Genomic DNA, 27,980 nt, shown 5'->3' with positions numbered 1-27,980 from the left:
TCCAGTCATTAAACTCAGCTGTGACTTAGTGGTTTTCTTCTGCAGCTCAATAAAGTCCATCTCATCACACCTGGATCGTGTTGTGATGAGGACATGTGTTTAAAGCGTCCGGACAGAAAAATGCTGTGAGTTGAACGTGGCCCAGGTGCTTTCACGTATTGTGCCAGGAAAAAAAAAAGAAAAAAACAAAAACAACGTTCACGTAGGAAAATCTGCCGTGATCAGTTGCTTCCAAATGCTGTCTTACACCCAGCTCTTCTGAACAGAAAAACCAGTTACCTCATGCAGTACCTCGTTAGTTACACTAACATGGAGTCAGTCTCATCTTCAAAAAAAAAAAAAAAACAAAAGAACAAAAAAATCAATTCTTGTGTATATATTTACTTGACAAATGTAAAGGGTTTCTTCCTTTTCATGTGAGTCCTGTGAATGCAAAATCCCCTGTTTTGATTTAAAGTCAATGTATTCATTTATTGTAGCGTGAATGGACGTTTCACTGAATTGTGTGACCTTCCCTGTTTATGTGAACTCTGTGTGCGTGAGTGTGTGTGTGTGTGTGTTGGTTGGCTTCACTACAGCAGTATGAATGGTTGGTAACTGTGCGTTGAAATGCTTAGAAATATAAACTAGATGAGAATTCATCCATCTTTTTGTATATTAAAATAAATATGAACGCTGATTAACCATGAAGGTGGAATTCTTTTTTTCAGTTTCCCCATGTTACCATATTCTCACATTACACATTACCCCAACATAACAAGTTCCAGCTGATAAAACCAAGAAGCAGGTTAGTAGAAGTAGGACAGAGCAACATAGTTGAAAGGGGTTTCTTCTTTTCTATCTCTGTAAGTTCAAATTTAAGTCGAATTTGGGGCAATAAATATTGATCAAAAGTTAAAAGGAGCCTAAGTAGGGATAATTTGTCATTTGTTCCAGTGCAGATGTGTGAAAAGCTGTAAAATGAAGGTATTATAGTCTAAAATATAAAAGTTTATCTACCTCAATTTATGATCCTACAACCAAAGTAAAGATGTTACTTTACACATGAAATATATTAGCTTTGTTAGTGGAACTACTAGAAGTATTGTAAACATTAAAGTTGCATATGGTCCCTTGGTCTTTGTGCAAAATGTTGTTAAATCTGTATTTTTTATAAGAGTGAAGGTCTGGATTAAATGATTTATTTTATTTGATAAATGAGGAATCCTTGACGAAGGCTTAAAAAATAATAAATTAAAAGGAAGACTTGTATATTACAACTTAAGGTGGGGCACACAGTTATTCCAATTGCCATATCTACAGGTATTTCTATATATTATAAACCTGTGGGACAATTCTTTTGGCCACATCTGATGTTATTGTGTTATTCTGAATAAGTGTTTTTCGGCACATTCATGGGTCGTCCGAACAAACCCAATTCAATTGACATAGTACGATAGTGTGATGATAGGCTTTAACATTATGTGGGCGAAACCAAAAGTTAGAATCACAAAGGACCTTTAGTTTAATTAATCTTCTTAAACGTAACATATATTCCATAAAGCCACGCCACACTGTATTGGCAAGTTAATTATAGATGACTCAAGTTGGAATCTGAGAACTATTTATAAAAGCAAAACTTCCTCCAGGGCCTGAAGGCATCACAGCTCCATTCCGTTGACACGGGCTAGCCAATCAAAACGCGCCTCGGGGGTCATGTGACAAACCAACTCGTAAATTACGATTGACTTGCGAGTCGCCGACAGTCGCTACTTGTCGATGTACAGTGACTTAAAGCGGACAACTTTGTTCCTTTGCTGGAGTTTGCATTTCTTTCTAATGGGTGTTCACGGCTCTTATTAAGCAACACTTTGTTTGGATATTGTGGGCATTATGTCGCTAAACTGCCGCGCAGGTGAGTTGAAATAGCGTTTTTTTTTTTGGCTGTGCCAGCGAAGCAGTTTCGGACCCGGGTCGACAGTTTTTAAGCTAACGTTAACTAACGCCCTGGAGCAGCATCAGTTTCCTCTGTAAGCTGTCGCGAAAAAGGGTATTTCCTGAGAAAGTCCCACAGTTAACGATATGGTTTTGAGGTTACCTTTTTATTTTCGCTAGTATTTTGTTTTTATTAAAATTAATCGCAGTGTTTTTTTAGTTCTATATTGATATGAAATGCTTTTTCTTCATTTAAGCTAGCAAACAAAACGTTAGTTAGCATTACAGCCATGGTTGGTTAATAAACCAACTTTCTTGATTTGATTTGAAATCAAATTACATTTACATACATTTAAAGGACTTACATGGGACCACAAAATATGTTTACTGTAAACTCAGTAGTTGATGTCAGAGACGCAGTTTCTATAAAAATGTACATTAAGACAAGCAACGTTAACTGTAAGTATGGTGAATTTGTTAGTTTAAAGGAATTAAATAGATTTTAGGTCCAGTCAGCAGTTAAACTCTAGTTCGTCTGGTGTGTGTCGTTACTGTACATTGTACATCATTTCATGTATACAAAACAGTGAGGAGTTTGGCAGAGAAGACCCACAACAATCACACCCCTCATTTTCTGTCTTTCAGCTGTCCAGGGACCAGGACAAGGTGCCGAGATCTGGGGTTAAGTGGCCTGCTGTACCACCTGTAAAGTGTGGCAGCTGCACTGACTGCTGGGATGATACGGAAGAGCAGCAGCAGCAGTGGTGGCGGTGAGACAAGGCACACCCAGGGTTTGCCACAACACCTCTCCAAACCCCACATGAGATCTGTGTCCGCCGGATCCACCAATACCTTGGATATGGGCCGCACCTCTAAGAACTGCAACCCCCTGAGCAGCATAGGGCTAGCATCTAGTGTGGCTGGGGCACCAGGAGTGGACCCGGAGTATGTAATGCAGCTGGTGAATGATGTACGGTGGTTTGCTGATGTGCTTCTGAACCTCAAGGATGCTTTTCAGAGTAAAGGTGAGTTCAGAAGAAGCTGAAATTCAGAGGTGTTGTGGAGGGACTGTTTGGTTGGAACGGTTTAGCAAAATAAAATTACATACTTAGAAGGAAGAAAATAGATTTTCTTATACTTCTAATGCATCATCAATCTATGGATTGCATTCTTATGGGGTTATAAAGATATAGTTATATTGTGTGTGTGTGTGTGTGTGTGCACTTTTCACTTGCCTACTTTTACTATGTTTGTGTAGAAAGTCCTTTCTCTTTGAACTATGACACCTATTCTAAACCCTGATGTTTACCAATGATGATATAGGTAACTGCTGTTCTCTGCTCCATGTTCAGTTGTGGACATGCTGGGAATTCATTAACAAGATGTGATGTTTTTGTTTGACCCGTTGTCCACAGCAGTCATGATTGAATACTTTAATTCTGAACACACTTTTAGCTTTTTAAACAATATTACAGTGAACATCTTTCTTTGACAGAGAGATGGGATATCCCACACTTTTTATGCCTTTTGTGCGTAAAACTATAAACCATAGTTGCACCTATTGCTGTACTGTAATGTATTTTAGATGGGATGCCAGGCAATGCTCAGTATGCTTTTGTGATGTTCCAGACTGATAATTACAGATCAACTTTGCCATTGTGAGAGACAGCCAGAACCACCTGTGGAGTGTCAGTTTATAGTGTGCCTCACTGCTAACATGCTGGAGGGCTTGTAGTCTTGTTAGCGTCTTAATAACTACACCCACCCACATCCAACTACATACACACAAGCACACGAGAGGAGAAGACCCCGGTTGCTTTCTTTCTTTCTGTTTTTCTCACTTGGTTTTGATGGCTTGGTGCTTGTTTGCAGACACACACAAACACTCTACCCACACAAATGCAAACTTGTGTTTAACAAAATTTCACAGTGACCTAGACACACTTACAGTGTATTATTGTGTGGGTGCAACTACTCTTAGTTTCAGTCAATCTGTGTATTATTAGCTTTGACTCATAGAAAATGTGTGAAAATATTAAGTTCTTAGAGTTCACAGTGACATCAGGAAATTTTCTGTTTTGCCCATCCATCCCAAAGGGGCTAATTTTACTAATTAGTAAATTAAATAATTGTTTATATGTTAAAGTTGTAATTGAGTGAAGTTATTTCCTTCTGTAGAATAATGGTCACTGTTACAACTGCTACTGCTCCTACTGAACTGCTGAAAGACTCTCAGCTACACACACGCGCACACACAGACATTGGGGTCCTACTGCAGGTCTGGCAGTGGGAGTGAGTTGTTTAGTCATTCCTCTAGCTGGAGGAGTGAGCCTTGGCTTGTGTCGTGCTGAGTGTTGCTCTGACCCATCGCAAAAACATTTGGGTTATTTGCCTTCCCCATTTACAGAGACTCTTATTCAGCAGGTGGGGATGAAATCATACCATATGGCCTCATGTAATTCAGTTATCAGATACAGAGACACAAGTGGTTTATTGGAATAACTTGGGCAAGATGGTACAACTAGAATGTGGTTAAATTTGGTTTAGTAAACGTGTCATTTTCATTACTGTTGAGTCTGTTTGTATAAGCACATCAGTTAAAGCAGTGTTTACTATGCACTTTGGTGAGTGTTTCAGTTTATCCATTACAGTCTACTGCCTAGTCTGATTTGCTGACTTTTATATATTTTTAATTTGTACTGTAAAATACACATTCAGTTCAATTCTATATAGGTGAAGAAAGCATCTTGAATTACATGTTACACTTAATTCAAACCACCAGCATGGCTATATGATATCTTCTTTAATGAATGCACAGAATTAATGGGGATATACACTGTATTTCCAAAGTTGTTGGTTTAGGGCGAGGTTAAACTTTGCTATGTTGCTGTACGGTTGTGATTAGCAGCATGTGTGGAAAAGACAAACAGCTTGACAACAACACGTCTCCATGTGGATGAGGAAAGCTGCAGCAGCAAGGTTGTGGGGGTAGTGGGGAGGAGATTAGCGGGGCACATGCCAGCTCTCATGTTATTCTTTTCATCTTTGGAAAGGTCTGTTACTGGAGTTCTGTGTGAAAGCTGACACAATGCTTTTTTTTCCCTGAAAGACGTGCGCCCTGTTGAGATCTGGCAGGCTTGTATTCCCTTTGGTTTGACTCAGTGTGTCACGTTGCTTCTCATGCAGAGAAAACTTTGTGGAGGGTTTAGCTTGGAAGGTGCTTAGCAGACCTGCTGCGTTCACACCCACAACTTCACACTGACAGATTCACCAGGGTCAGATTGAGGTACTAGATTTATGCTTTCTCTGATAACTCAGTTATGAGAGAAGAATGTCACATAGTGCAATGCAAGGAATACATTTGAGGTTGTATGTTTTGTTTGTACTTATTTTCTAGTTAAAATGTCTGTATATAATGGTGTATCAACCCCCTCTGTCAATTCAGATTTTGTGTGTGAATATCTCTGTTGGTCTTTACTGAATTACACATAGTGTGTCTCAGATTCCACTAATGTCAATGTGTCAAGCTTCTAATAGTAATCATACAAGAGCGGTAATTGTACAGCACTTTTTATATACTATACTATTATATATATACTTATATACTATGATATAAAACTATGATAGAATATCTACTTCAACTTGAAGTTTTCACTGGAATTTGTATTGCTTTGCTCAAGAGAGCTTGGTTAATGGTTATAATCGGGATGAAAAAGGAGTCCTCTACACACAGCCGAGCTGCTGTCCCCCTCCCATCCCCCCACTCTCCTGCATGCTCCGCATTCCTTTAGAACAAATGTTCACTTGTAGCTATAGTGCCTTCAATAGACTAACGGTAAGTCTGAGGGAGATTTACTATAAAATACTATCAGATATACTACAGTGAAATAAATTTGGATATGCGTAAATATCTACTATTCTGATTATCCTCTCAAAATTGTCTTTTGTGTGTGAAATGTGAAAAATTGGGCCTATTTCTAGGATATCCCAGGGTAACAATTTCAGTTCTCGAAACAGATTAAATGCCACTTTGTTTACATGAATAAATATGTTGACTAAATGATGCCTGGTGGAAGTGCAGCCTGTGTATGTCGGGCATCTAGAGTATACAACACAGAACTCACTTGGTAAACTACTATTACAAAATGCCACATTCATAGCACAAAGCCTGTTACTTAGTTATTTTACATTTTTATTTTGCTTTCATTTTGGTGACCACACAGGAATAAAACAACTGCAAATTGCCTCTCAAATGTTTTTTTTTTTTCCCTAAATGTGTAAAATTAAAAATTTTCAAATGGTAAAGTAAGTCAGTGGTTCACCCTCACTATCAAGCCAAAAAAGTTTAGGAATGTGTGTTGAGAAATGTGCGGTAGAGGTTATGGATAGTGTTCAGGCCAGCAGGGGCTCAAACCAATAACTTTAAAATTATTTTTTTACAACAGTGGATCAGTGTCTAAAGTTTTAATTCCTTAAAGTGGCTTTGCTCAAGGGAATCCAGCTTATTATTACTGTTATTATTAGAATTATTTTAGCCTTGGGTGTAACACGAAGCAGGTGTTAAACAAACATCTCACAGCATAGAAACCGTATTTACACACTATATGTTCTGTTTGTTTGACCACATAAACTTTGGATCCTCCCATTGTTGTAGAGTGTGCTTCATATACTATAGTGCTGTGAGAAGAGGTGTTAAATGCCTGTAAACAAGGAGGAACATGTCAAGCTGACTCAAGTCATAGCTTCACTATTAAAACTGTGGCATTTTTCACTGTTATCATTGCGACGTTGATAACATCTGGCTGTACTCCAGTTAAACCGCATTGCTCAGTGTTTCACAGTGCCAACCTGTAACTGTGACGTTGTCAGAAAGGCAGACTAGATATTATAAAAATGTTAAGAACGTGGTTAGTAGGAGTCTGGCAGCAGCTTGTTTATATCTTTTATAATGATTTCAGCAAAGTTGCTTATTCATTGCCTTGTTCAGCTCAAAAATGGGTATATAACATTTTAATTGCATCTACAATGTTTAGTTTGTAAAATCTACTGAGAGATTAAAATTACGGATTTTACCACCCGTAAAAGCCACCACTACACCCTGAAAAATATACACAGCAGTAGCCACCACAAATGTCTCTGCTTCTTACACAAGTGCCCATGTGCCAACTGAAGTGGCTACTTGCGGGTGGTGCCTTCAATTGAGAGAAAAGCCAAATTCTAGCACATAATGGTTTAATGGCCTGCTGCTCTTAGGAGAAAGAAAGGAGAGATTTGTTGAGCACTAACTTTCCCCTGTGATGCTGAAGGATGTTTTTGTGCAATCTTGTGGTTGGGCTGTGTTTCCTGGGGTGGGATTTATGGTTATGGGCTCTGGATGTTTGTGTAGGACATTGGTCATGGCGAGGGGTAGATTGGCCAGTGGAGATCCTGCTAGCAGGGGCACGTCACTTGGTGGTGATTGGACAGACCTGCTAAAATTTATAACTTTCTTGTGAGCCAGTTTTTTTTTTAGTAGAATATTAAAAAAGTTACGTCTGCTCAGCTTTTGAATTAAGAGACACAACAAAACACAATCATTCCTGTCTCAACAAATTCCCTTAATTCACACATCGCAAAGAATGAGTCATTCCTCTTGCTCAAGACGGTAAAACACACATTCCCATGTTGTAGTAAGTGACGTCATTCATTCAGGTATGTGAGGGCTTATTTGTAAAACCTTCAACTGCCAACTAATCAAGGTGAAGTAATTTATAGATGTGCATGTGGAATAAAACTCTTAACAGTACAAGCTTTGCTACTGCTACCTTAAAAATGTCTAACGCTGTTAGAGCTGACTATCAATCGGTTGTCATAGTCATAATGAAAGGAATAGGGTTGCAGCCCTATTTACAGTTTTGTAAAGATGAAACAAGAATATAAAGTAGATTGTTATTTTAGCTGACACTTGTTAGACATGGTTGACTCAAGTTGTTGTGCACCTGTTGTAAAGTCCTCTAAACATGCTATTTAGTGTAACAACAATTAGCCTGACTGTGAAGCCCAGACCTCACAGGGTGTAGTCCATTAACAGGCTGAGAGCAGGTAGCTGTTTATGGAGTCCCTGCTGTTTACTGTCTGTGTGATGTCTGCAGCCTATTCTTTCTCCAAACAAGGTATGGGAAAACTGGACAGGCAACCCAGCAATGCAGCGTTTGTTTGGACAGAGGGGGAAATTGGTGTTTGGGGATGGAATCCTGGCCAAACAATTCCACCTGTTGCAGATAAGGTTGCAGGCAGCTCAGCAATGCAAGCAGAGTCTGTTACAATGAGTGTTAAATGTTTTCTGGCCTTGTGGAGTTTGACTGACAAGGCTTGTGGAGGAAGTGTAGCTTATTTAGTCCTGGTTTCTATTCTGTTCTATTGAAAGGACTAAAAGTGGCAGTTTCCATTTGTTGTATTTGGCCTTGACGACTGAGAACACTGCTGAAATAATGCAACAAGTGTAAATCTGTCGCCCTACCTGGTTCTTGAGAAGAGGAGGTGGAGGTGGGATGCTGATGGAGAAAAATTACTTCCTCTGCCTTTGAGTGAAGCCTGCAGCTGTTTCCCAAGCAGCGCTGTCACCAGACTTGCCTAGGCTTGCTTCATGTCGAGCAGATTGCATGTCTAGGCAGGCCAGTTGATTGCCTGCTGTTATCAGTGTTGGGGGAGCAGGGGCTGTAACCTCTGTTAGGCCACCTGAAGATTTGGATTAGATTGGTCTTTCGCTACCCGAGACACACAGTGAGACACAATAGGATCCTCCCACACACAGTAATTTAAGAGGTGACATTTATTTAAAAGGAAGATGTTTGAGCTACTGCATTGTATTAAAAATGCTCAATCTTTCTCAAAGATTGTTTGCAACAAACTAAATACAGATAGACAGCATATATGTGGATTATTTTGGACCGGTGCTTTGCAAAAATGCTGTAAAGGTGGAAACTAGTGAAATTCATACAGTGATTTCAAACTTTCACAAGCACTCAGTAGTGATGGATTTTCATTTTTCTATTGCTTTCATGACCCGATGACCCTGATATTACAAACTTGTTAGTATTATTATATTATAGAACAAAAGTGGTTCATCCATATACAAGTAATTTCTTTCCTCTAGAAATTGGTCTATCAAAAAATACAACCCTTGGAGATGTGTTGATGCATGATGAACCTTCCTAGAAGCAATGTTGTACACTTTGTGTTTGCACATTGCATTGAAAACGAAAGGTGTGCTTCATTAAACGGCATAAAAAACCTTTATTGAAATATGGTAAATGAAGAAACCTTTTCAACGGCACTTATCCCTTTTTTTTGTACTGTACACACAATGTTATTTTTTGATATGATATATATAAAGTGGAAAAGCATACTCGTTCATTGTTTGTTAAATTAATGTGTGTTGTTAGGTAGTCTGAAAGTTTGAAACTATTTTTAGTGTTTTTCACTCTCATTCTTTTTTTTAAGAAAGGTAGGTGTTGATCTGAAAATTAATGAAGAAGGTAGAGGGTGAAGCTTGGCTGGGACACCAGGTCATCACACTACAGTAAGGAAAGATAAGGCTACTTTTAGCTGTGATAGGATTGACACGACGTCTTTATTTAAACAAAGTGGCACTGGCTCTACACGTATGTCTGTGTGCTGTTATCTCTATCATGACAATGCCGTGGTCCCCACAATTACCAGCACATTTCCAGTGTGCCTTTTGATGCCATTGTTGTGACAAAACCACCCGCCACTGATTTTTACCAGCTTTCTCTCAGTTGTCTCATGCTGTGCTGAGCAACGATCCCCTCTTACAATTCAAATGGCAACAATGATCTTGATCAGTATGAGCTGTCACTAAAATTTGACTGTAATTAGAGATCTAAGTAGCTTAATTTCAGGCTGAGCTGCAAAATATATGCACAAAGGGAAAAGTTAAGCCATGTTCACTAGTTAGTCTACTTTTAACACTAAAAAATCAGTTTTATTGTCTTTAAATAAAATAATTAATAAACTTGAATTTTATTTAAAAGCTCTGTGTAAGAACATATAGCATTTGTTGTGATTTGTTGTAGGAAGTTTATACAGCATCTGGACTGCTTTTACTTGTATTCTTGAGGTGTGATGCAAAATGTCTGTAGAGTAATTGCATAAAGTTCTGCTCTCCTTAGTATGGACATGCTCTTTCTTCACTGAAAAGTCACTGTCAGTGTGTATATCATTAATTGAAATTGCTGGTTTTTTATTTGTGTGTGCCTCTCCATTACATTGTTCAGACTTTATACAGCGGGGCTATTTGTGAAACCTGGCAGTGAGTGACAGTAAACAAAGGATACAGCCAATAAGTCCATGAAAAGTCTAGTCCATGAAAAAAGTGCCTTTTTGGCTCAGAACTTCACTGTGTCCTTGTTGCCACAACATCATGGCCGTTGTTATTACCTCGCAATTTGTGTCCTGTTAGTTTTTCTAAAGAACTAATTAGTCTAATTAAATTATTTTCTTTTTGGAGGAAAGGGAAATGGGTAATCCTAACAAACTTTACTGCTGTGACTCCATATTAGCACCTTCATTAATGCACTACTTGTCATGCAAAGTGAAAAATGTGTGCATTTCATTAGGAGATATTCTAAAGGCCAAACCACATACTGTCTTTCATAAGAAAAGCTTCAAACACCAGTGAGCTAACCAGAAATACCCACATGGCCACAGCTGGAAAGGAGGGTGAAAAGGTAGGGGAGGGTTTTTTAATGAAGGCCAATTGTCAGTACTAGAAGCGAGGGGGACTTCAAAGTGTTTTTTTTTGCAGAGTCACAGACCTCTTGCCCTGGGGCAGGCAAGCAGGTGAGCCCTCTGTTCTACTGGACATCTTTTCTCTAATCCTGGGGGAGGGTGGAAGCTGGGGACATGGATCAGTTGGCTTTAGACCAGTAAACTGGACAATGGTATTACCTGTGTTATTTTGTGATTTTTGTGTGGGGAAAATTTTTTTACCTGTAACTTGTGTAGTATCTATGTTAATCTCTATGCAGTTGTGAAATACTATCGCAGATGGCCTGAGCTTATGTCTCTGTTGTGGTTATCTTGTCTACCATGTTTCATCAGCCAGCCATAAATTAGTGTTAGTGGAAGCAGACGCTTCCTGTAGCTGTGGATCAGACCTACACATTGTTCAGAAGGAATTTTAGCCCATTCTTCCAGGCAGGACTGGTTTAGGTTGGTCATTATCTTTGGACATCTTATGTGTGGCTCTCTTCAATTCGTTCCATAGCTTCTCTATTTGGGTCGAGAAAGCAGGCAGCACTGTTCTTTTTAGTAAGCAGCAGCTTCCTTCGTGGTGTCCTCACATAGACACCCTGCTAATTTAATGTTTTACTGCAGACTCAATAACACTGACGTAAGCCAGTTCCAATGATGCCTTCAAATCTTTGGCTGTCTCTGTCTCTCTCTCTCTGAGTTGTTTCTTTACATCATTAATGACTGTTTGTTGTGCTCTTGGGGTCATTTTGACTGGCCGCCCACTTCTTGGTAGAGTAGCCACAGTCCCAAAATGTTTCAATTTGTAGATTGTTTGCCTAACTGTAGACTGGTGAATTGACATCACTTTGTAACACTGTAAATCACCAATTTTTGATCATAGCTCCTCTGAAAGCTCCTTTTGGTGAGGCATGGCTCACAGAAGCGTATTCTTCTCAAACTCAAAAAGTTAAAGTGCTTTTTGTCAGTCGAAGTAGCTCTAGTCCATACCTCCAAACTAATTTCCTTAACTTATTCTAACACCTGACAGCTTTTTTGAGGTCATATTTCCAAGAGTTAACATACTTTTTCTACTAGTTATTATTTTAGGTATATTATATTTGTTATTACTCTTGACTTAGATGTAGATCAGGTCATATTTAATTAAAAATTAATGCAGAAAACTATGAAATTCCGAAAGGTTCACCTACTTTTTCTTGCCACTGTATAAGGAAGTAGTAGGAAGGATAGCACACCCACCAAGGCTCTCATTTTCACTCCCTCCTTTTAACGTTTCAGTAATTTCTCTCATCTCACTCTGGTGCCTGGTGGGTTGGCCTTGATGAAAAACAGATGACTTTTCTGTTTCCAGCTGGTGTTTCTGCTTCTTCCAAAACAGTGAGTTAGACATGAACGCACCTATTGTCTGGTGCCATCTTGCAGAACCTCTGCTAATTAACCTGCATCAGACTAGGACACCAACTATATTCCCTTCTTGTCTATTGAAAAAAAAAATTTCATGTCTGCAATTGTATTGTCTTTTCTTGTTTTTTTGTGTTTGTGTAGTGTTTTTATGTTGTGGATCTTCAGTATAAAGCAGTGAAGGCCATATATGGTAAACCCTTTGCCAAAAAAAGCATGTCTTTTATCACATAATCACATTTTGTACTTTCTTATCCTCCTCAGTATGATATTTTGAACCCTCACTGGCAACAGAGAAATGCAAGATCTTCCTCAGCTTTTTTTGACACACAATCTGCTGATTGCCTCATAACTGGTGTACTTGCACAATGGTTAGTTCAGTCACCTCTGAAATTTAATTTCTTCATCTCTACTCAGAACAACACTTGTATTTCTTCAGTGCTGAAACAGTGAAGTGTCACATAAATGTAAAATTTAAACTCTATCATGAACCACAAAGTCAGTGATGCAACAGCTGTTGTATAGATAAAATGAATTTTAACTAGGGCATTTTTCTAACTGTCAAGATTGACTCTGCTTCATTTATGACCACAAAAGCACTTGATCACTGTATTCATCACTTGACACCGGTGTGGGATTGTTACAGTGTAACCTGTTTTCAAAACATACAACACAACGTGACGCCACGCACCACTTCCGCTGTACATGGTGTCATTTTCTGCTTGTAAGAAACAGAATAGATGTTGCAACACAGTAGTGTCATGCAACTGAGTTTGCCACTTGTCTCTTACCCACAACTCTGTCTTCCACTTTTTATCTGGCACAACCAGGCACACAGATAACACATAATAGAGCATACTGTTTTTTTATTTGCCCTGAAGGGAATTGTCTAGATTAGACAAAAGATGACAGCATAGTTTCATAGTTTCAAAATGACTGGTATTGGCCAAGAATTGTGTGTGGCAATGACAAAAGAAATGCCAGAAATGAATTTGACGCTGGCTAATCTATGACTCAAGATGCTATGTGATGGTGGTGACTGACTTTCTCTCTCTTTTTTTTTTCTTTTTTTTATGTCCAGAAAGTCTGGAAGGCCTTCAGGAGGTGGTGCAGGAACGTTTGGCAGAGTTAGTCCACATTCTCAAGGCTGTCATTGGCAAACACCAGACACTTAACTCGGCGGAGATTCTGGGAGCGGCTGGAACAGTTATTGCTAAGGTGAAAGGTGGGTAATTAGTCACTACCATGCATGGGCACACACAAACTTAAAGGTAAACACATGCAGGCACCCAGATGATACTCTGATGTCTGTTATTCTTGTGTTGCATAACCGGTTCAGGATAAGGGTCTATGTCAGTCTTTCAGACCATGTGAAAAAGACTCAGGAATACTTTATTGATCTTTGCTTGATTAAAGTTGGCCTGGACTTTTCTAAAAGGTCACAGTGAGAGGTAATTATTTCTTTTACAGATCCATTTGCCATCCCCTGAATAAATACAAACAAAATATATCTCAACTCATGAGTTAATGTGCTCGAAGGATAATGTAAAGCAAGGGGAGGTGTTCAGTTGACTTGCAAACAAGAATTTCTATAGTGGAGACATGACTGTAATTTGCATATTTCACTGACCATTGAGGCCCCTTGTCAAGATGCTTGTCTCCCAAGCACACCCACATTTCTTCATTCTTTTTCTTTGTGTTGTAAGTTAAGGGTTGTCTGACAGCTTACCTGCTCCATCTTAATATCTGAGTTCTGAGCTACTCCTTCAGAAACCTCAAGAATGAATGTCTGGCTTTGACAATGCTTAGAATGCAAATAGAAAACAAATGAGATCCAGTATAAGATTAGACAGTAATCCCAGTCATTATGTTAACTCGCACACAATGATTCCATTAAGTACTGTGCAATCTGGTATACTAATTGTACATATTGGAAAATCAAACCACTTCAACAGTTGGTGCTACTGCAGAATAGGACAGTATAGTGTGATGTTGTTTGTATTTTAAGCTCTGTTACTTAGTCCTGCATTAAATGCAGTAGTTGCATATCTGGTTGGAACAAGCGGAGACTTGTAAATTTTCCTGTCCACAAGGGGGTGCTTTACATCATTCCTCTCCCTTGCTGGACTATTTCTAATGGCCAGTAGGTAAAACAATACTGACACAGCCAGCAAAGCAGAGGATGACTGAAAAAAGATGAATGAGGAGAGACTGAAAGAGGGATGAATCAGTGATATGTCAGAGATAAAAACTCAAAGGGTGAGATGATAACAGGCCTTGTGCGCCTTACTGTCTTGTGAGTGTATCGTCTCTTCACTCATGTTGCTCTTTGATACTCGGTCATGACACCTGGGGCATTTGGACAACTGCCAGAACTTAATAGAAAAAATCCTTCTTCCTCCTCCCACTCTAAACACATGGTTGCCTGACCAGTTTCAAAAGCAATTTACATGTAGACGTTATCCACTCAGGCTAATCTCTTGTCTGTTGTTTTTAATATAACACTAGACACATTTTGAGCACTCTGGAAAAGGAACTTGATCATAGGGCATAGTGTTTCATCATGGACAGAGACAATTATTGTTTTATCACCCATGCTTAAAATTGTTGAAATGTGTCTTTGTAAAAAGTTTTCTCCTCCGACTAAAAACAGCAGCACATTGCAATAAATGTCCTCAACTAACTGAATTTACAGTAATAAATGTAGTGTTTCTACATTTCAATACTACTGTTCTTTTAGCCCCCCATACTAATAAACCAGTTTCATTCCATTCAACCTTTATTAAGGTTATTTCAAGACGGCTTTATCAGAGAATTCTCAAACATGCATTAGCTCATTGAAGACATTTTCTTATCCCTTTTACAATTCAGTTGTGAGAAAACCATGGCCCCTGTACTTGAATGATGCAGTTTCCATACTTCAATTGCGACAAGGGGGGCAGAGCTCTGGAATCATTGTTATGAGACCCACAGGATGTCCTGAGGAAGAAGTCAGCGCAGAGTTGTACTCTAGCATTCAGGGCCAGGGAGGTGCACTGCAGGGAGACTCGCACCACTGCATCTCCTTTCTTTTGGTGTCCAAAAGGGTCTCCCTGGAACACGGGGTTGCGTCTACAGCAGAGAATTCCATGATGCATCTGTCCTTCTTCATAAGATGGGAATTTACAATTACCCAGCCATAACCAACCTGGATTGAATTTGTTTTCATGAAGAGAAAATGAACAAAAGCTAGACAGAAGTCTAGGAAGTGGAACTATTTTGAGCTTTTTAACTGGGTTACATTTTTGAGGTTTTCTGCTCCTGGTTACTAGATAACAGTACCGAGGTGAAAAGGGAAAGAGTGAAAAGGTAAGCCTTGTCATGGTTGTCTATAGTGTTACATGTCACAGAACTCAAGCTGTGTGTTTCCTGTTGCGGGGCAGACAGGAAGTACTCAGCTTAGTCGGATTTCACTGCATGTGTCTTTGGTTCCTCTGATTGCTTTCTGCAAATGTCCTCTTGCTGAGTAAACCGTTTCCTGAGGAGAAAAGCGCTGTGTACACGTTCATGAAGATTTGTTAATGTTTGCTGGCTTTACCGCTCTGAATTGTTGCACGGTGTGCTGTCAATACATCCCAAAGCAGAGAAAATGTACGAGTGATCGCCTTTTCTTTGCACGATCAACATGAAAGATGAACTATGGGATTACAGCACGTTGGAACAAAGGAGGGAAGATTTGGGACTGTTTTTGAATATGCCTTGAATATCCATCCTTGAAGCTGTTCTAGAAGAACTTTTTGATTTGGTAGGAACATGTTAAATTGTTCACGTTATTGCCTTTAACTGCTTTTGTTGTAACGGACGTGGTTTTAAGCTGTTATCATACCTGTTTCTTGAAAACCCTTGATCTTGTGCTCAGGAAGTTTGACTTTTGGTCTGTCATCCCTTACTTGAAACAACCTACCGTTGTAGAGGAGATAAACCACTCCCTGCAGGAACCCAGCAGTTAAGACTCTCAACTGATTGTGATTGCAACAAGAAAACAAAAAACAAGTCGTGGACCAAAGTACATGAATTCAATCTGCAATTAACTCATAGTTGTTTCTTTCAAAATAAATTATAGCTGTTTGTTTTACTTGCATATCCTTTTTTTTTTTTTTTTGATCTATTTAATGTGTTTGATATTGATTTTTAAAACGCCCTGAGCCACTCACATAGTGTATAACCCATTGTGTAAATATCTTTTGTTGAATGATTGAGTCTAAATAAACTGGGTTGTAACAGTCTTTTAACAGTCTTATTCTGACCTAAGTTCTTGTGTCTTTTTATCATTCTACACAGGCATTGATTTCAAGGAAGTGAACCCAGAAAAGAAAAAAGCTGTTTTTAGTGAGATAAACACATCCATTGACACTTTGGCTTTCACGTTCGGCAATGTGTGAGTACAGTTTTTGTTACCCTTTTCACCACCACAAGGTTTATTACCATTTTGTATAATAGTCAGGAAAAGTGGAGCTTACTTCAGCTAGTTTAATGACTAGATTACCAGTTTCACCATATCAAACTGTGCTTTTGACGTGCACTTCATTTACACATTTGCTTCTCAGAGTTTCTGACTTCCTTATGGGAGATGTGGACAGTGGCCCAGGGTTGGGGATCCCCCAGACCAAGAGAAGCAGGGTGAGACACTGTTTTTGTTTTGTTCTTACCTTTTATGCCAGCTGTTTGTTTTTCAAAGCTTTGTTTTGAAACATGGTGGTTTTCAAAAGGGTGCACTTTACTGTAAGGCAGCAATTTTACCACGCCTCAATTTAAAAAAAGCCTCAAAGAGTTGCTTTCAGTACTTAATTAACGTAGCAGCTTCTGACGTCTTTGACTGTATGTCTGCTATTCCTTCCTTTTTAAAAAATGAAATCTTTTTTGCAGTCTTTTGACAACCTCTCTGTTGATCCTGAGGTATACGTTTCAGAGAAAAGTGACCTTGTGGGTAAGTGTTATTCACATTCAATCATATTCCTTCAGATGTAAATTAAATTAATCCTCAATAGCTATTAATAGCTGCTTTATATTAGTGTTTCATAGTGGCTTCATAGCCAGGGGGCTTGCCGGAGTGTCGGCTCAAGAGTTAACTGAGTCATTCAGGCTTTGGACTCTTGAATGCCTGAGGTAGACCCACCCTAAACCTCTACTTCCACCCCTGTTATTTCTGCTGCTTTTTTCATACTAGCTGCTCGTTTTCCCTTCTCCGTCCACATATCTGACATTCCTTGCCTGTTTAGGAGGAGCTCTGTGTGGGATGGGAAACACATGGGATTTGTGTAAAATCAGATGGCGGGCAGCTGGGAGAGGTGTATCACATTGTAACCAATAAAGAGAAAATAATGTTGTCGGACTGTTTAAAAAAAATTCCCAACACTTTCATATCCTCCTACACTGTCAACATCAATTATCTCAGTGTTTCTTCCTTTTTCTCCCACACACGTCTGTTGGGATTATAGAACACACATCAATCTGGTACTGGCCAGTTTTGTTGATGCCATGTGTTTTGCCTGACTTTGTTTTGGTATGTGTGTCTCTTCTGCTGACTCTACAGGCCCAGAGGTGCCGTTGTCACGGGAGGAAGAGGTGGACTTGATCCTGCTAAAGAATGACAGTGGTGTGGAATCTGCACTACTCTACGCTAAAGCCTCGTCAAAGTATATCAAAGACCTTCTGGCCTGGATGGAGAAAAGACTGGCCATGGGTGAGACATTGAGATTGCTGACAATGCACCTGTGACCTAGAGGATTACTGCACAAGAACATTATATTAAATATTATGAGACAGGATGTGATCGTTGTCTGACCTGTAATTTTGTTGTTTAAAAAGAATAATTTGTTCTGTTTCAGTGGAGTTACTAAAAAGTTATTCAGAGTTATATGTGCATTTATAGAAGCACCATTTTGTAAATAGACGCTTGAGTCATCATATTCCTCTGACTGTTAATTTAGAGGTGGCAGCACTCCACAGACACTTAGTCATGGCAATACGTTTTTCACGAAGGAAACGCCTTTTAGTCAGTTCAGAAAGACAAACATCATCAAAATAGAGAGTAGTTATAGGGATTATGTTAAGCATCCATATTAAGCAAGGCATTTACAAATTTTAAATCGGCCTTTTTCTGTCCATGCACAGTACGGTAAAAGTGTGCTTCAACTATGCATCAAACATGGTCCTGCTCCTGTGCATTTATTAAGATGTTATTTGTTTATTTTGGACCTAAAACCACATGCTTGCTTGTAAGTAATCTGTGTGAGATTGTGTGTATGTGTTATGAGTGATTGTAAATAAATAATTTCTTGTCCTTTGTCTATTTTTTCTATTTCAGATACTGAATATGCTAAGAATTATGCCAAAATGGCTGAATCTGCAAAGACAATGGCCAGTCAACAGGTAACTGAGAAGCCATTTTAGAAAACAATTGTTTTCAATGGTAATGTGTAATTCTGTTTTATTAAAATACATACTTTAAATGACATAAATATATTTATTTATTCTTTCTAGGACTACATGCCATTTAGTGATATTTACGTTTCCACATTCAAGAAAGACATAGAATACAACCAGCTGGTTCTTCAAACTACGATGGCTCTTCAAACCAATAAATTTATACAGGTAGGCATGACAAGAAGAACACTGTAGCCCACATAGGCACATGAGTCTGTTACCTTATATTGCTTCTAGCCACCCTCAAAACACTGGTTGTTTACATTCCTCATGTAATAATATTTTGTATAAATACCTGTTGATCAGGGCACAAGCATCTGTGGTATATTTACCAGCAGTATGTCGTGTCTTTTGTGTGAACCTTTTGAGAATTAGCTTCAACATTAACTGTTGACCTCATCTGTTCTCAGCCTCTTCTGGCCCGTAAGAATGAACTGGACAAGTTGAGGAAAGAAATCAAGGAGCAGTGGCAGAGGGAGCAAAAGAAAATGGTATTTCATACATGCATGCCATAAGATTCTCACTTATGTCGCTCACATCTCCATCTTATCAACATTTCACAGTATAAATGTCAGAGAGTTACAAGGTTAACTATTCTGAATGTCAGAATAGTTAACCCCATGCCATGCAACCTGCCAAAGGCATGTTGTAAAGTTTTAATTGGCATATTAGAATTTACTTCTGGGATGGTAATAGTAAGGAATTGTCTATGTAACTTTTAAGGCTAAGCAGTGTTAGTGCCTTAGATTAATAATGGCACAAATTGTCAGTGTTTAGCGATGAGTGTTTACAGACTTTACTGTGTCACTGTACATGCAGGGCTGATAAACCCCTAATATGAGTCAGATTATATTTATATCAACTGTTGCACACCTACCTCAAATGTAATCATGGACTGATCTTTGTGGTTTTGGCAGCAAGAGACACATGCGACCTTGCGTAAAGCACGAGTGCTCAAGGCCCAGAGGAAAGAGGAGTATCAGAAAGCCCACTCATCTACCAATCGCTCCCAGGAGGAACAGGCTAATAATGCTGCTAACAAACAGCTGGATAAGAAGAGGAGGCTGCAGGAGGAGGCTCTGCAGAAGGTAAGTAAAGGAGAGGACAAGAGGCACTGTCTTTACAGCAGTGCACTTTAGGTAAATTCATGTGCATTCTTTTCACTTAACATTTCCTCTATGTCATCGCACTATTCTCTCTGTTCATTGTTTTGGTCAGGTGGAGGAGGCTGAGGACCAGTACCAGACCTGTATGGCTGACGCAGGCGTCAGGAGAATAGATCTGGCCAGTTCTAAGCACACCATCCTCACACAGATCCGAGAGTTGGTCTACCAGTGTGACCTCACACTCAAAGCTGTGAGTAGAGAATGCATAATAAAAGCAGTCAGTCAAAAATCCAATGAGCTGTGAGGAAACCGGATTGTCCAATAGCATTTAGATCTTTTAATACAATGACTGATTTTTTTATTATATAAAATAGTCCTATATTATTAAATGAATTATGAACAGAAATTTACTTAAGATGTTCCAGTAACCTAATATGCTACCTTATCCCTTGTTTTTATTCTGGGCTGACATATCAATGCTATATAATTACATTTTTTATTTAATATGGATGTGGAGATGGTGTCAACAGAATTAAGATATGACAACTGATTTCAGACATATGGTGATTTCACCGAAAGTTTAGTTAGATTCTCTTTCTTTTTTCTCTCATCATTTAGATATTTTTTAATAAAAAATATTTAGATTATTTCGCCTGGGAGGAATAGGAACTACCGTTCATACAACAATGTTTCTTTGCTTGTAGTTCTTTTTATATGCCACTTTATCTATCCATTTGCCTATTCTTTCATTCGGTCAGTGAGTCATTCACTTACTTGTGCATTCATGCAGCTTTTAATCTGCCATTCTTTAGGTGACAGTGAACTGGTTTCAGATGCAGCAGGCACAGACTGTGTCGCTCCCTACTCACTACCAGGCCCATAGTGAGAGTGTCAAGTTGTATGAACCGGGTGAATGCTTTGCTGAGTTTGTCCGGAGTCTGCCCAGAAATCTACCCAAAGAGCGTTTCCAGTCAGACTCCATCTCTTCTGATAGTACCAGGTACTCAGCTCTGTAGCTTTAAAACTGCTGTGCAAAACATGAACTGGAAATCTGCTAAGTCAGACTTAAGCTTCTCAGCTGTGTGAAAGTATTACGAAACGCTCCTGTATGATGGTTTAAAGTACTTTAAATAGTTTGGCCACGAGGCAAAATGTTGCATAGGCAACTAAAATACTAGAAATTCATTGTGTTTAAAATTCTGTTTTAGACAACTGAAATATTTCTCTTCCAACCATTTAAAAGTTGCTTAGTTCCTTTTTCAGTGAAGGTAACAGTGAGTCAGAGTGGGAGGAAGCGAGCGAGCAAGAGAGAGAGAGAGAACCAAGAGAAACAGAATGTGTGTTGAATATGTTGCCCTTCCTCAGGAAATATCTGTGGTGCAGGCTGAATGCAGCAGGGTAGATTGTGAGCGTGAGAGTTTGGCTCAGGGTTAGAGCTGTCCCTGAGACTCTACTTAGATTGTCAAAACACACACACACACACACACACACACTACCATTAAGAAAATAAGAAATACTACTATCTTAACACTAGGTTAATGGGAAGATGATTAATGTTGCTATAGCTTATCGATACCGTAAAGCATCAATCACAAGCCTGTACTTCCATTATTGTAAAGCTACCAATGAATTTAACATGACCCAAAAGGTTTTAGTGGTCTTTAGGCTTGACCAGTTTCAATTTCTGTTCCTTATTTTTTATTTCGTTCTCAATAATGCCTATATGACAGTGTTTGCAAAATACTTTGGTAGTTACCCATAACAAATCATAACAGTTGCCTTGATTGGAAAAGCCTAAAACGTTACTTGGTGAAGTAGTGATCGAGCTACTGGAGCTAATAAACAGTTCTGTTAAGCCTCATGAGATAGACGCTGTATATAACAATAAAAGCTTTGGGACAGTTGGGACAATAGAAATGATTCTTGCCGTTATATTCATTATATTCATCACATGCTGACTGTATTTCCCCAGGTTTCTGTTCAACAAAAGGTCAGTGGGTAGCACTCATTCCTCGCATGGCAACCTGTCACAGGCATCAGTCAATTCTGGTGACGTGCTGAGTGGAGATGAAGCGGACAATCCTCTTCACCAGCCAGCGAAGATGAGCGATCAGGGGTCTAACAACAGCACAGACATACGAGGTACATATTTAGGTGCATATGCTGTACATGTGGAGTTTTACTTGAGGTACTCCTCTGGACTCAACACAGACGGGTCAAGCATGGATGCCATTTGTACAGTGGCAAGAAAAACTATATGAACCTTTTGGAATTTTATGGTTTTCTGCATAAATTTGTCATAAAATGTGATTCTGATCTTTCATGTCTTTATTTAGAACAACCACAAAAAGGCTTATGCCGTATGCTGAGGTCTGACTCCAAATTCCCAAAGGTTCACATACTTTTTCTTGCCACTGTATTTACTTACTCTGGATATCTGCAGGTTCTGTTGGCAGACCTGTTTCAGACCTGCCCGTGTCTTTACATGATCTTCTCAGGGACTTACCCCGTCATCTGAGTCATGGAAATGTTCTCAGGACTAAAGTCAAAATAGTTTGAGTCATTCACTCATCATAAGTCTGGAATATTTGTGTGACAGGTTGTCCCTGAAATAACCATTATTTATGATAAGAATATCAGTTGTGATTTAGCTGAGTTTCTCTGTTTTACTGTGTTTGTGACTGGTGGTATGTTTTCTTGCAGCACTGAGAAACCAGAACGCACTCAGAACTTGGGCCTCCAGTAGTCAGGGGAGCCAGGGTGGGATGTGCAGTGACTCAGAGAGTGCTGGAGGGAGCAGTGAATCGAGGTCCATGGACTCCCCCACTGCCAGTCCAGGTATGACGGTTTTCCAGTAAGCTTTTTTTTAGTTTAAAGATATTTAAGGACTGAAAGTTGAGGCAAGGACACAAAAAATGTGAAGGTGAGCTTAAAAACCATATTGTGACAACACCAAATTTATATCACTTACTAAAAAATATAAACAGAAAAGAGAAAATGGCCAGCTTTCGATATCCAAACAAAGCCTCTCATAATGCGTTTTATTCTTTTATAATGTTTGTGGAACTTCCTCATTGCATGCCAAACGCTACTCTTGTCCTAATGTACTTCCCCTTGCAACTGAAACTAAACGCTATACTGTGCAAAGTTATGAAGTATTCAACATTAAATGGACATATGTGCACTCGAACAGTCTAACTCATCTCTTCTTACTACAACTCTGCAGTGTTGTCCTTGTGCCAGTTTTTAGTAAAACTGGACCCTTGTCACTGAAGCTGCTTATTTCCAAAATCATTTTCATTTATTTGTGCAGGTGACTTCAAGCGTCGGTTGCCCAGAACTCCCTCGACTGGGACCATGTCTTCTGCTGATGACTTGGATGAGAGGGAGCCACCATCACCCTCAGATAATGGTACATCATTTTTGTGTATGTATGTGTGTTGGTTTGGTCTCTATAATTATTTTATGTGAACTAGATGCATGTTAATACGTATACTGATTTTGGACTTGTGTGTGCAGTAACATCATGTGTCCCTTGTGTCATGTGACAAGGAAGTTGAGGAAGAGAAGGAGAAATAGTGAGAGATCACTATACACCTCGTGAATACATAGTAATGTTGAACTGTCTGACTTTGTGGTGAATTTTGCTTAGATCAAGTTACTTTTACATTCACCTCAACTTCAAAAATGGGGATCATACTAGCTTGCTTTACACTTCCTATATGCTGGCCTCTTTGTATACTGTCGAATTGAGACAGCGCACAAGCTCTTCTGTTTGATCAGATTCTTCGCAGTTTACGATATTTTACATGTAAAAGTGTGTTAGAATGTTTGTTTTTTTATTAAATATGGTCATTCAACTAACTTCATATATATTTTGTGTGTCCTTACACCTTTCCACTGTCTTTTACATTTATGAATTTTCTGAATTGGGTTGTTAATATTCAAAAACAGATAATCTAAATTACTTTAAGCTACTATTTGTTGTCCTGTACATTATCACAGGTTATGTTATATGTGGTTCAGTTCTGCTGAACTGAAATCAGTGGCCCTACTGACAAGGACTTGCACGATGTCACCTGGCTCGTTTGTCAGGTTCCTCATCAGGTGTACTGTTTTTTTAGGGTTGGCAGAGATGGTGACGGAGACAGCCAGTTCTCCTGGCCCTTTCCGAAACGCTCAGATGTCCAAAGCTGCTCAAACCCACAAGCTGAGAAAACTGAGAGCTCCATCTAAGTGCAGGGAATGTGACAGCCTGGTTGTCTTCCATGGAGCTGAGTGTGAAGAGGTAAAAATATGTTTATTATTTTGTAATTAATTGTAGAAATGCTTAGGTGCAGCAGAGATTAGCGAGCTATGAAACTTTTTTAAGCTATTGGAGGAAGTCGATTTTTAACATATATATACTGTACATTAATACCCTAGCAGATTTATTTTATTATCCTATTATTTCAACTGCAGATGACTATGTTCAGTATTTTATAGTACACTCTTTAAGAGGCAAGAAATATGCTGTATCTGTGTTTTATTAGTAAGAAAAAAAATTAATTTTGAATTAAAATCTACCTATCTGGCAATCAGTATTGTTTGATTGTCTCTCCAGTGCTCCCTTGCCTGCCATAAGAAGTGTCTAGAGACACTTGCTATTCAGTGTGGCCACAAAAAGCTGCAAGGCAGACTACATCTGTTTGGTATCGACTTTGGCCAGGCAGCAAAAAACAGCCCAGATGGTATCCCCTTTATCATCAAGAAGTGCACATCTGAGATTGAGAGTCGTGCTCTCAATATCAAGGTAAAGCTTTCAGTTCTTTTTGATAGAATACTAATGACTATCATATAGTATCAGGTCATGTTTTGGATATGTCATGCTTGCAGAATATTGTCATCATAGTAAAAATATACTGATCCATGTGCCTATTTTCTTCTCACAGGGGATTTACCGTGTAAATGGTGCCAAATCGCGTGTAGAGAAACTCTGTCAGGCATTTGAAAATGGGCAGGACTTAGTTGAGCTGTCTGACCTTTCGCCCCATGACATCAGCAATGTCCTCAAACTCTATCTGAGACAGGTGGGCCTCATACATGTTTACCAAACAGTCCAAAAACTACAGGATCATTTGTCATTCTACCATCTTAGAAGAGCAATAAGTGGCAGTTTGATTTTACCCTAATGAACTTATTTTGACTTTAAATATCAATTTAAATAAGTATACATGCAGTGGTAGCTTCTTAATACAACAAACATATGATTCTTTCTTTTGAGCAGTTACCAGAACCACTGATTCTGTATCGATACTACAACGACTTCATCGGCTTGTCCAAAGAGTGTCAGAGAGTAATAGTGGAAGAAGCTGATAAACCTCCAAACACCCAGGCAGGAGAGAAAGGCAGGCCGAGCATCCAGCTCAACAGAGTCCTTTTCAAGATCCGAGATCTGCTCCGCCAGCTGCCTACATCTAACTACAGGACTCTGCGCTACCTTATAACACACCTAAACATGTAAGGGCTCTTACAAAGAAATACTTGAAGCAAGTTCATTGTACTTATTTTGTCTTTTACTTTCTGTTCAAATACACTGATATGGAGACTTCTTCATAAGACACAAAGGGAAACACAAACTTCCCCATAACCCAAAGGAAGTGATACAAAGCAAATAAAACGTAGGGCACTTTTTTATAGTATTGTATTTTTCTTTTGGTTTTTAAATAAACAAGCACCAATATTTTTCAAATGAATGTTCAGTTTCTCTCATTCATAGTTAAACTTGGCCATTTACTTATCTAGACATTGCTGTCCTTATTTAATTGAAGATGTTTAGATCATCACATGGCAAAAAACTAATTTAACAGCTGCTTGTAACTGTATTTATTTAGACAACTACCCGACATGTCTTTTTATTAATTAAATCCATTCTTTACTGACACAGAGTGACAGAGAAAGCAGACGAGAACAAAATGACTGCGAGCAACCTGGGCATTATCTTTGGCCCCACGCTGGTGAAGCCACGGCAGACAGATGCAGAGGTGTCTCTCTCTTCCCTGGTGGACTACCCCTACCAGGCCTTGATGGTGGAGCTGCTTGTGCGACACTTCAAAACCGTCTTTGACCCATCGCCCCTGTCTGGCTCTGACTTTGCAACAACTGGCCAGTCATCCCCCAGACTCACCCCTCTTGAGAAGCTGCAGAGGCTCAACAGACACTCCACATCTCTTACAGACATCAAAGAGGTGAAGCAGGTTCAAAAACAATGAAAGATACATTTTTCCACTCTTTTCTCATGTGTGACAACTTTAACAAAGTGCCTTTTTCTTTTGTAACTGTGAAAAATGATTAATTATTCAAGAATCATTAACAAAATTAAAATCTTCTTCTTTGACTACTGCATGCATCATGATGCATAGATGTAATTGTTCATTATGTCTCAGCAGAGTACCAAAGCGTATAAGAGATACTCATCAGTGATCCCATCTTCACACATCCTGGATGAGGTGGATGAGGTCCAGCCAGGAACAGACAGAACAAAGGTCTCTGCCCTGAATACACTCAATGGGATCCAGACATCTAGTGGAGAAGTCCAGAGGTCAACGTTGGTGTTTGGCCGTCCCAGCACAACCATCCCATCTACTTCTAATGTGGCGCCAAAAGTCCAGCTGCGCACTCTTCGCACTAGACATGTGTCTCGACCAATCAGCATGCCACTGGAACGCCTGCCTGCTCCCGCCCAGATCAGCGAGAGAAATAATCGAAACACTGCTGCTAATGTTGAAACAAGCTCCGCAGAGCGGGACCCTGCTACTGAGACTATACAGGAGATACCAGAGCCAGAAAAGGTTCGCCAAAGTGGCTCATCGAGGGTTAGCACCTACTATATCACCCCTTTTATTGACACACAGACAATGCAGAGAAGGACATGGGACAGGAAGTACAAGCACTATGATGTTACACCCAGAACTGCTATGATTGTTGCTAATTTGCCATCTGCCAGTGCTGGAGTGCCACCTGTGAAGGCAACAATGCCTGTCACTGTTAACTCAGCTGTGACCACTGCCTCTGTGGCCATTACCACAAGTAGCATGAGCACAGTATTCTCCAACAGCCCCTACACACTGCCAGTCAAGCCTAACTGGACATCTAAAAGGGAAAATAACACAGACAATTCAGTCAGTGAGTCCAGCAGCTTACCCAACCTTCCTCTAACACTTAGGGCACCGAGGACTCTGCAACCTCCCCCTGGAACCTTCTACAGGCCTCCAGTTTCCATTAACAGCAGAGCGAGTACACTTCCAAACTGGACTACTACTATTACCTCCAGCACCAGCACCACCACCACCACTTCCTCGCTAACCCCCATCAACTCTGTTCAGGTAGTCAGCCCATGCCCTGCCCCTACAAGCCCCCCACAGACACGGCTCCAGACACAGGACTCCACTGACAGCGCCATTGACCCCGGGGTCTCGACCTGTTCAACCCTTTCACCCCCCCAGTCTCCACTTCCAAGCAGTCCTGATGACCTCAGCCCCAATGAGACTAAACCTGTCTACCAAAGACAACGACCTTGGCGGCTGCAAGAACTTGAGCACAGAGAGGCTCATTTTGTCTGACCAAAAAAAAAAACAAAAAAAAGAATTTGTACCTGTAAATATTCATGTATCTGTGCCATATTGTATATTAGGGAAAAAAACATTTTTATGAAAAAGCTGAGAGTGAGAGAAAATGGAGGTCTGTGGGGAAAAAAACAAACATAGAAGTATTGTAAGTATTGATGTGCTCTATTTTACATGTTGTTAGTGTCAACAGTGGTTGGTGGAAGCTTCAAACAAAGCAAAGTGTGAAGCCTGAAATTGTGACGCCAGCATGTTTTAAAAACAACGAAGAGATGAAGCCTTGATTCTTATGTCAGAAAATATGCCAACCACGCAAATGGATTTATGTCTTTAAAGAGTTATAAGCCTATCATTTTTCAGTGTTTGATTTATTATAAAATTATATTTTATTGTAATCACACAATGCACTTAACACAGGTTCAATTCTAATGTTGCCTTTAATGTTAAATCTTTTCTCAGATTTGTATTTTATTCCTCAAGGAATTGAAGTATTTTTAACAAGATGTTCTTAATTATAAAGAATTTAACATTTTTACCTTTTTAAAACGTGTCCATTGTAGCCTGTGATTGGTACATCATTTCTCAGTATTCAAGCCTTATGTATCTGTTTACGTTTTTGTATTCATTCATAAATGCTGCATGTTTCAGACAGTAATTTTACTGCAGTATTGTGACTACAGATAAAAATGACATGCAACAGTTCTTGCTGCAAATTAAAAATGTGGTTTAAACTGTT

At 39.3% G+C, this 27,980-nt stretch overlaps 1 protein-coding gene across 6 annotated transcripts; it reads left to right on the top strand.

The window, feature by feature from the left end:
- Window positions 1-1,730: 1,730 nt before the first annotated feature.
- Window positions 1,731-27,980, top strand: LOC113171662 (rho GTPase-activating protein 29-like). 6 transcript variants are annotated; one of them, XM_026374187.1, is made up of 22 exons: window positions 1,731-1,894; window positions 2,560-2,939; window positions 13,151-13,294; window positions 16,390-16,486; window positions 16,656-16,728; window positions 16,975-17,035; window positions 17,642-17,791; window positions 18,416-18,480; window positions 18,592-18,702; window positions 18,945-19,025; window positions 19,452-19,622; window positions 19,753-19,890; window positions 20,453-20,640; window positions 21,613-21,782; window positions 22,344-22,478; window positions 22,954-23,052; window positions 23,765-23,928; window positions 24,244-24,432; window positions 24,572-24,709; window positions 24,907-25,139; window positions 25,567-25,867; window positions 26,069-27,980. In XM_026374187.1, exons 2-22 carry the CDS (start codon window positions 2,651-2,653, stop codon window positions 27,239-27,241), a joined length of 4,170 nt encoding a protein of 1,389 aa, XP_026229972.1. In that variant the 5' UTR covers window positions 1,731-1,894; window positions 2,560-2,650; the 3' UTR covers window positions 27,242-27,980. The 6 variants fall into 6 exon arrangements, with proteins under 6 accessions (XP_026229972.1, XP_026229971.1, XP_026229970.1 ...); XM_026374186.1 differs by having other exon boundaries at window positions 26,066-27,980; XM_026374185.1 differs by having other exon boundaries at window positions 22,954-23,067.

This window comes from Anabas testudineus, chromosome 17 (assembly GCF_900324465.2).
Source record: "Anabas testudineus chromosome 17, fAnaTes1.2, whole genome shotgun sequence".
NCBI classification, from domain to species: domain Eukaryota; kingdom Metazoa; phylum Chordata; class Actinopteri; order Anabantiformes; family Anabantidae; genus Anabas; species Anabas testudineus.
This window is presented reverse-complemented; position numbering and strand designations above follow the sequence as displayed.

What these genes read in the sequence shown, in the direction of transcription:
- LOC113171662 (XM_026374184.1), top strand. Translation starts at nt 2,651, where the DNA reads ATGATACGGAAGAGCAGCAGCAGCAGTGGTGGCGGTGAGACAAGGCAC. An exon ending in GGAGAAAAGACTGGCCATGG is followed by an intron (nt 17,792 to 18,415) that starts GTGAGACATTGA and finishes TTTCTATTTCAG; the next exon opens with ATACTGAATATGCTAAGAAT. An exon ending in CTCCCCCACTGCCAGTCCAG is followed by an intron (nt 22,479 to 22,953) that starts GTATGACGGTTT and finishes TTATTTGTGCAG; the next exon opens with GTGACTTCAAGCGTCGGTTG.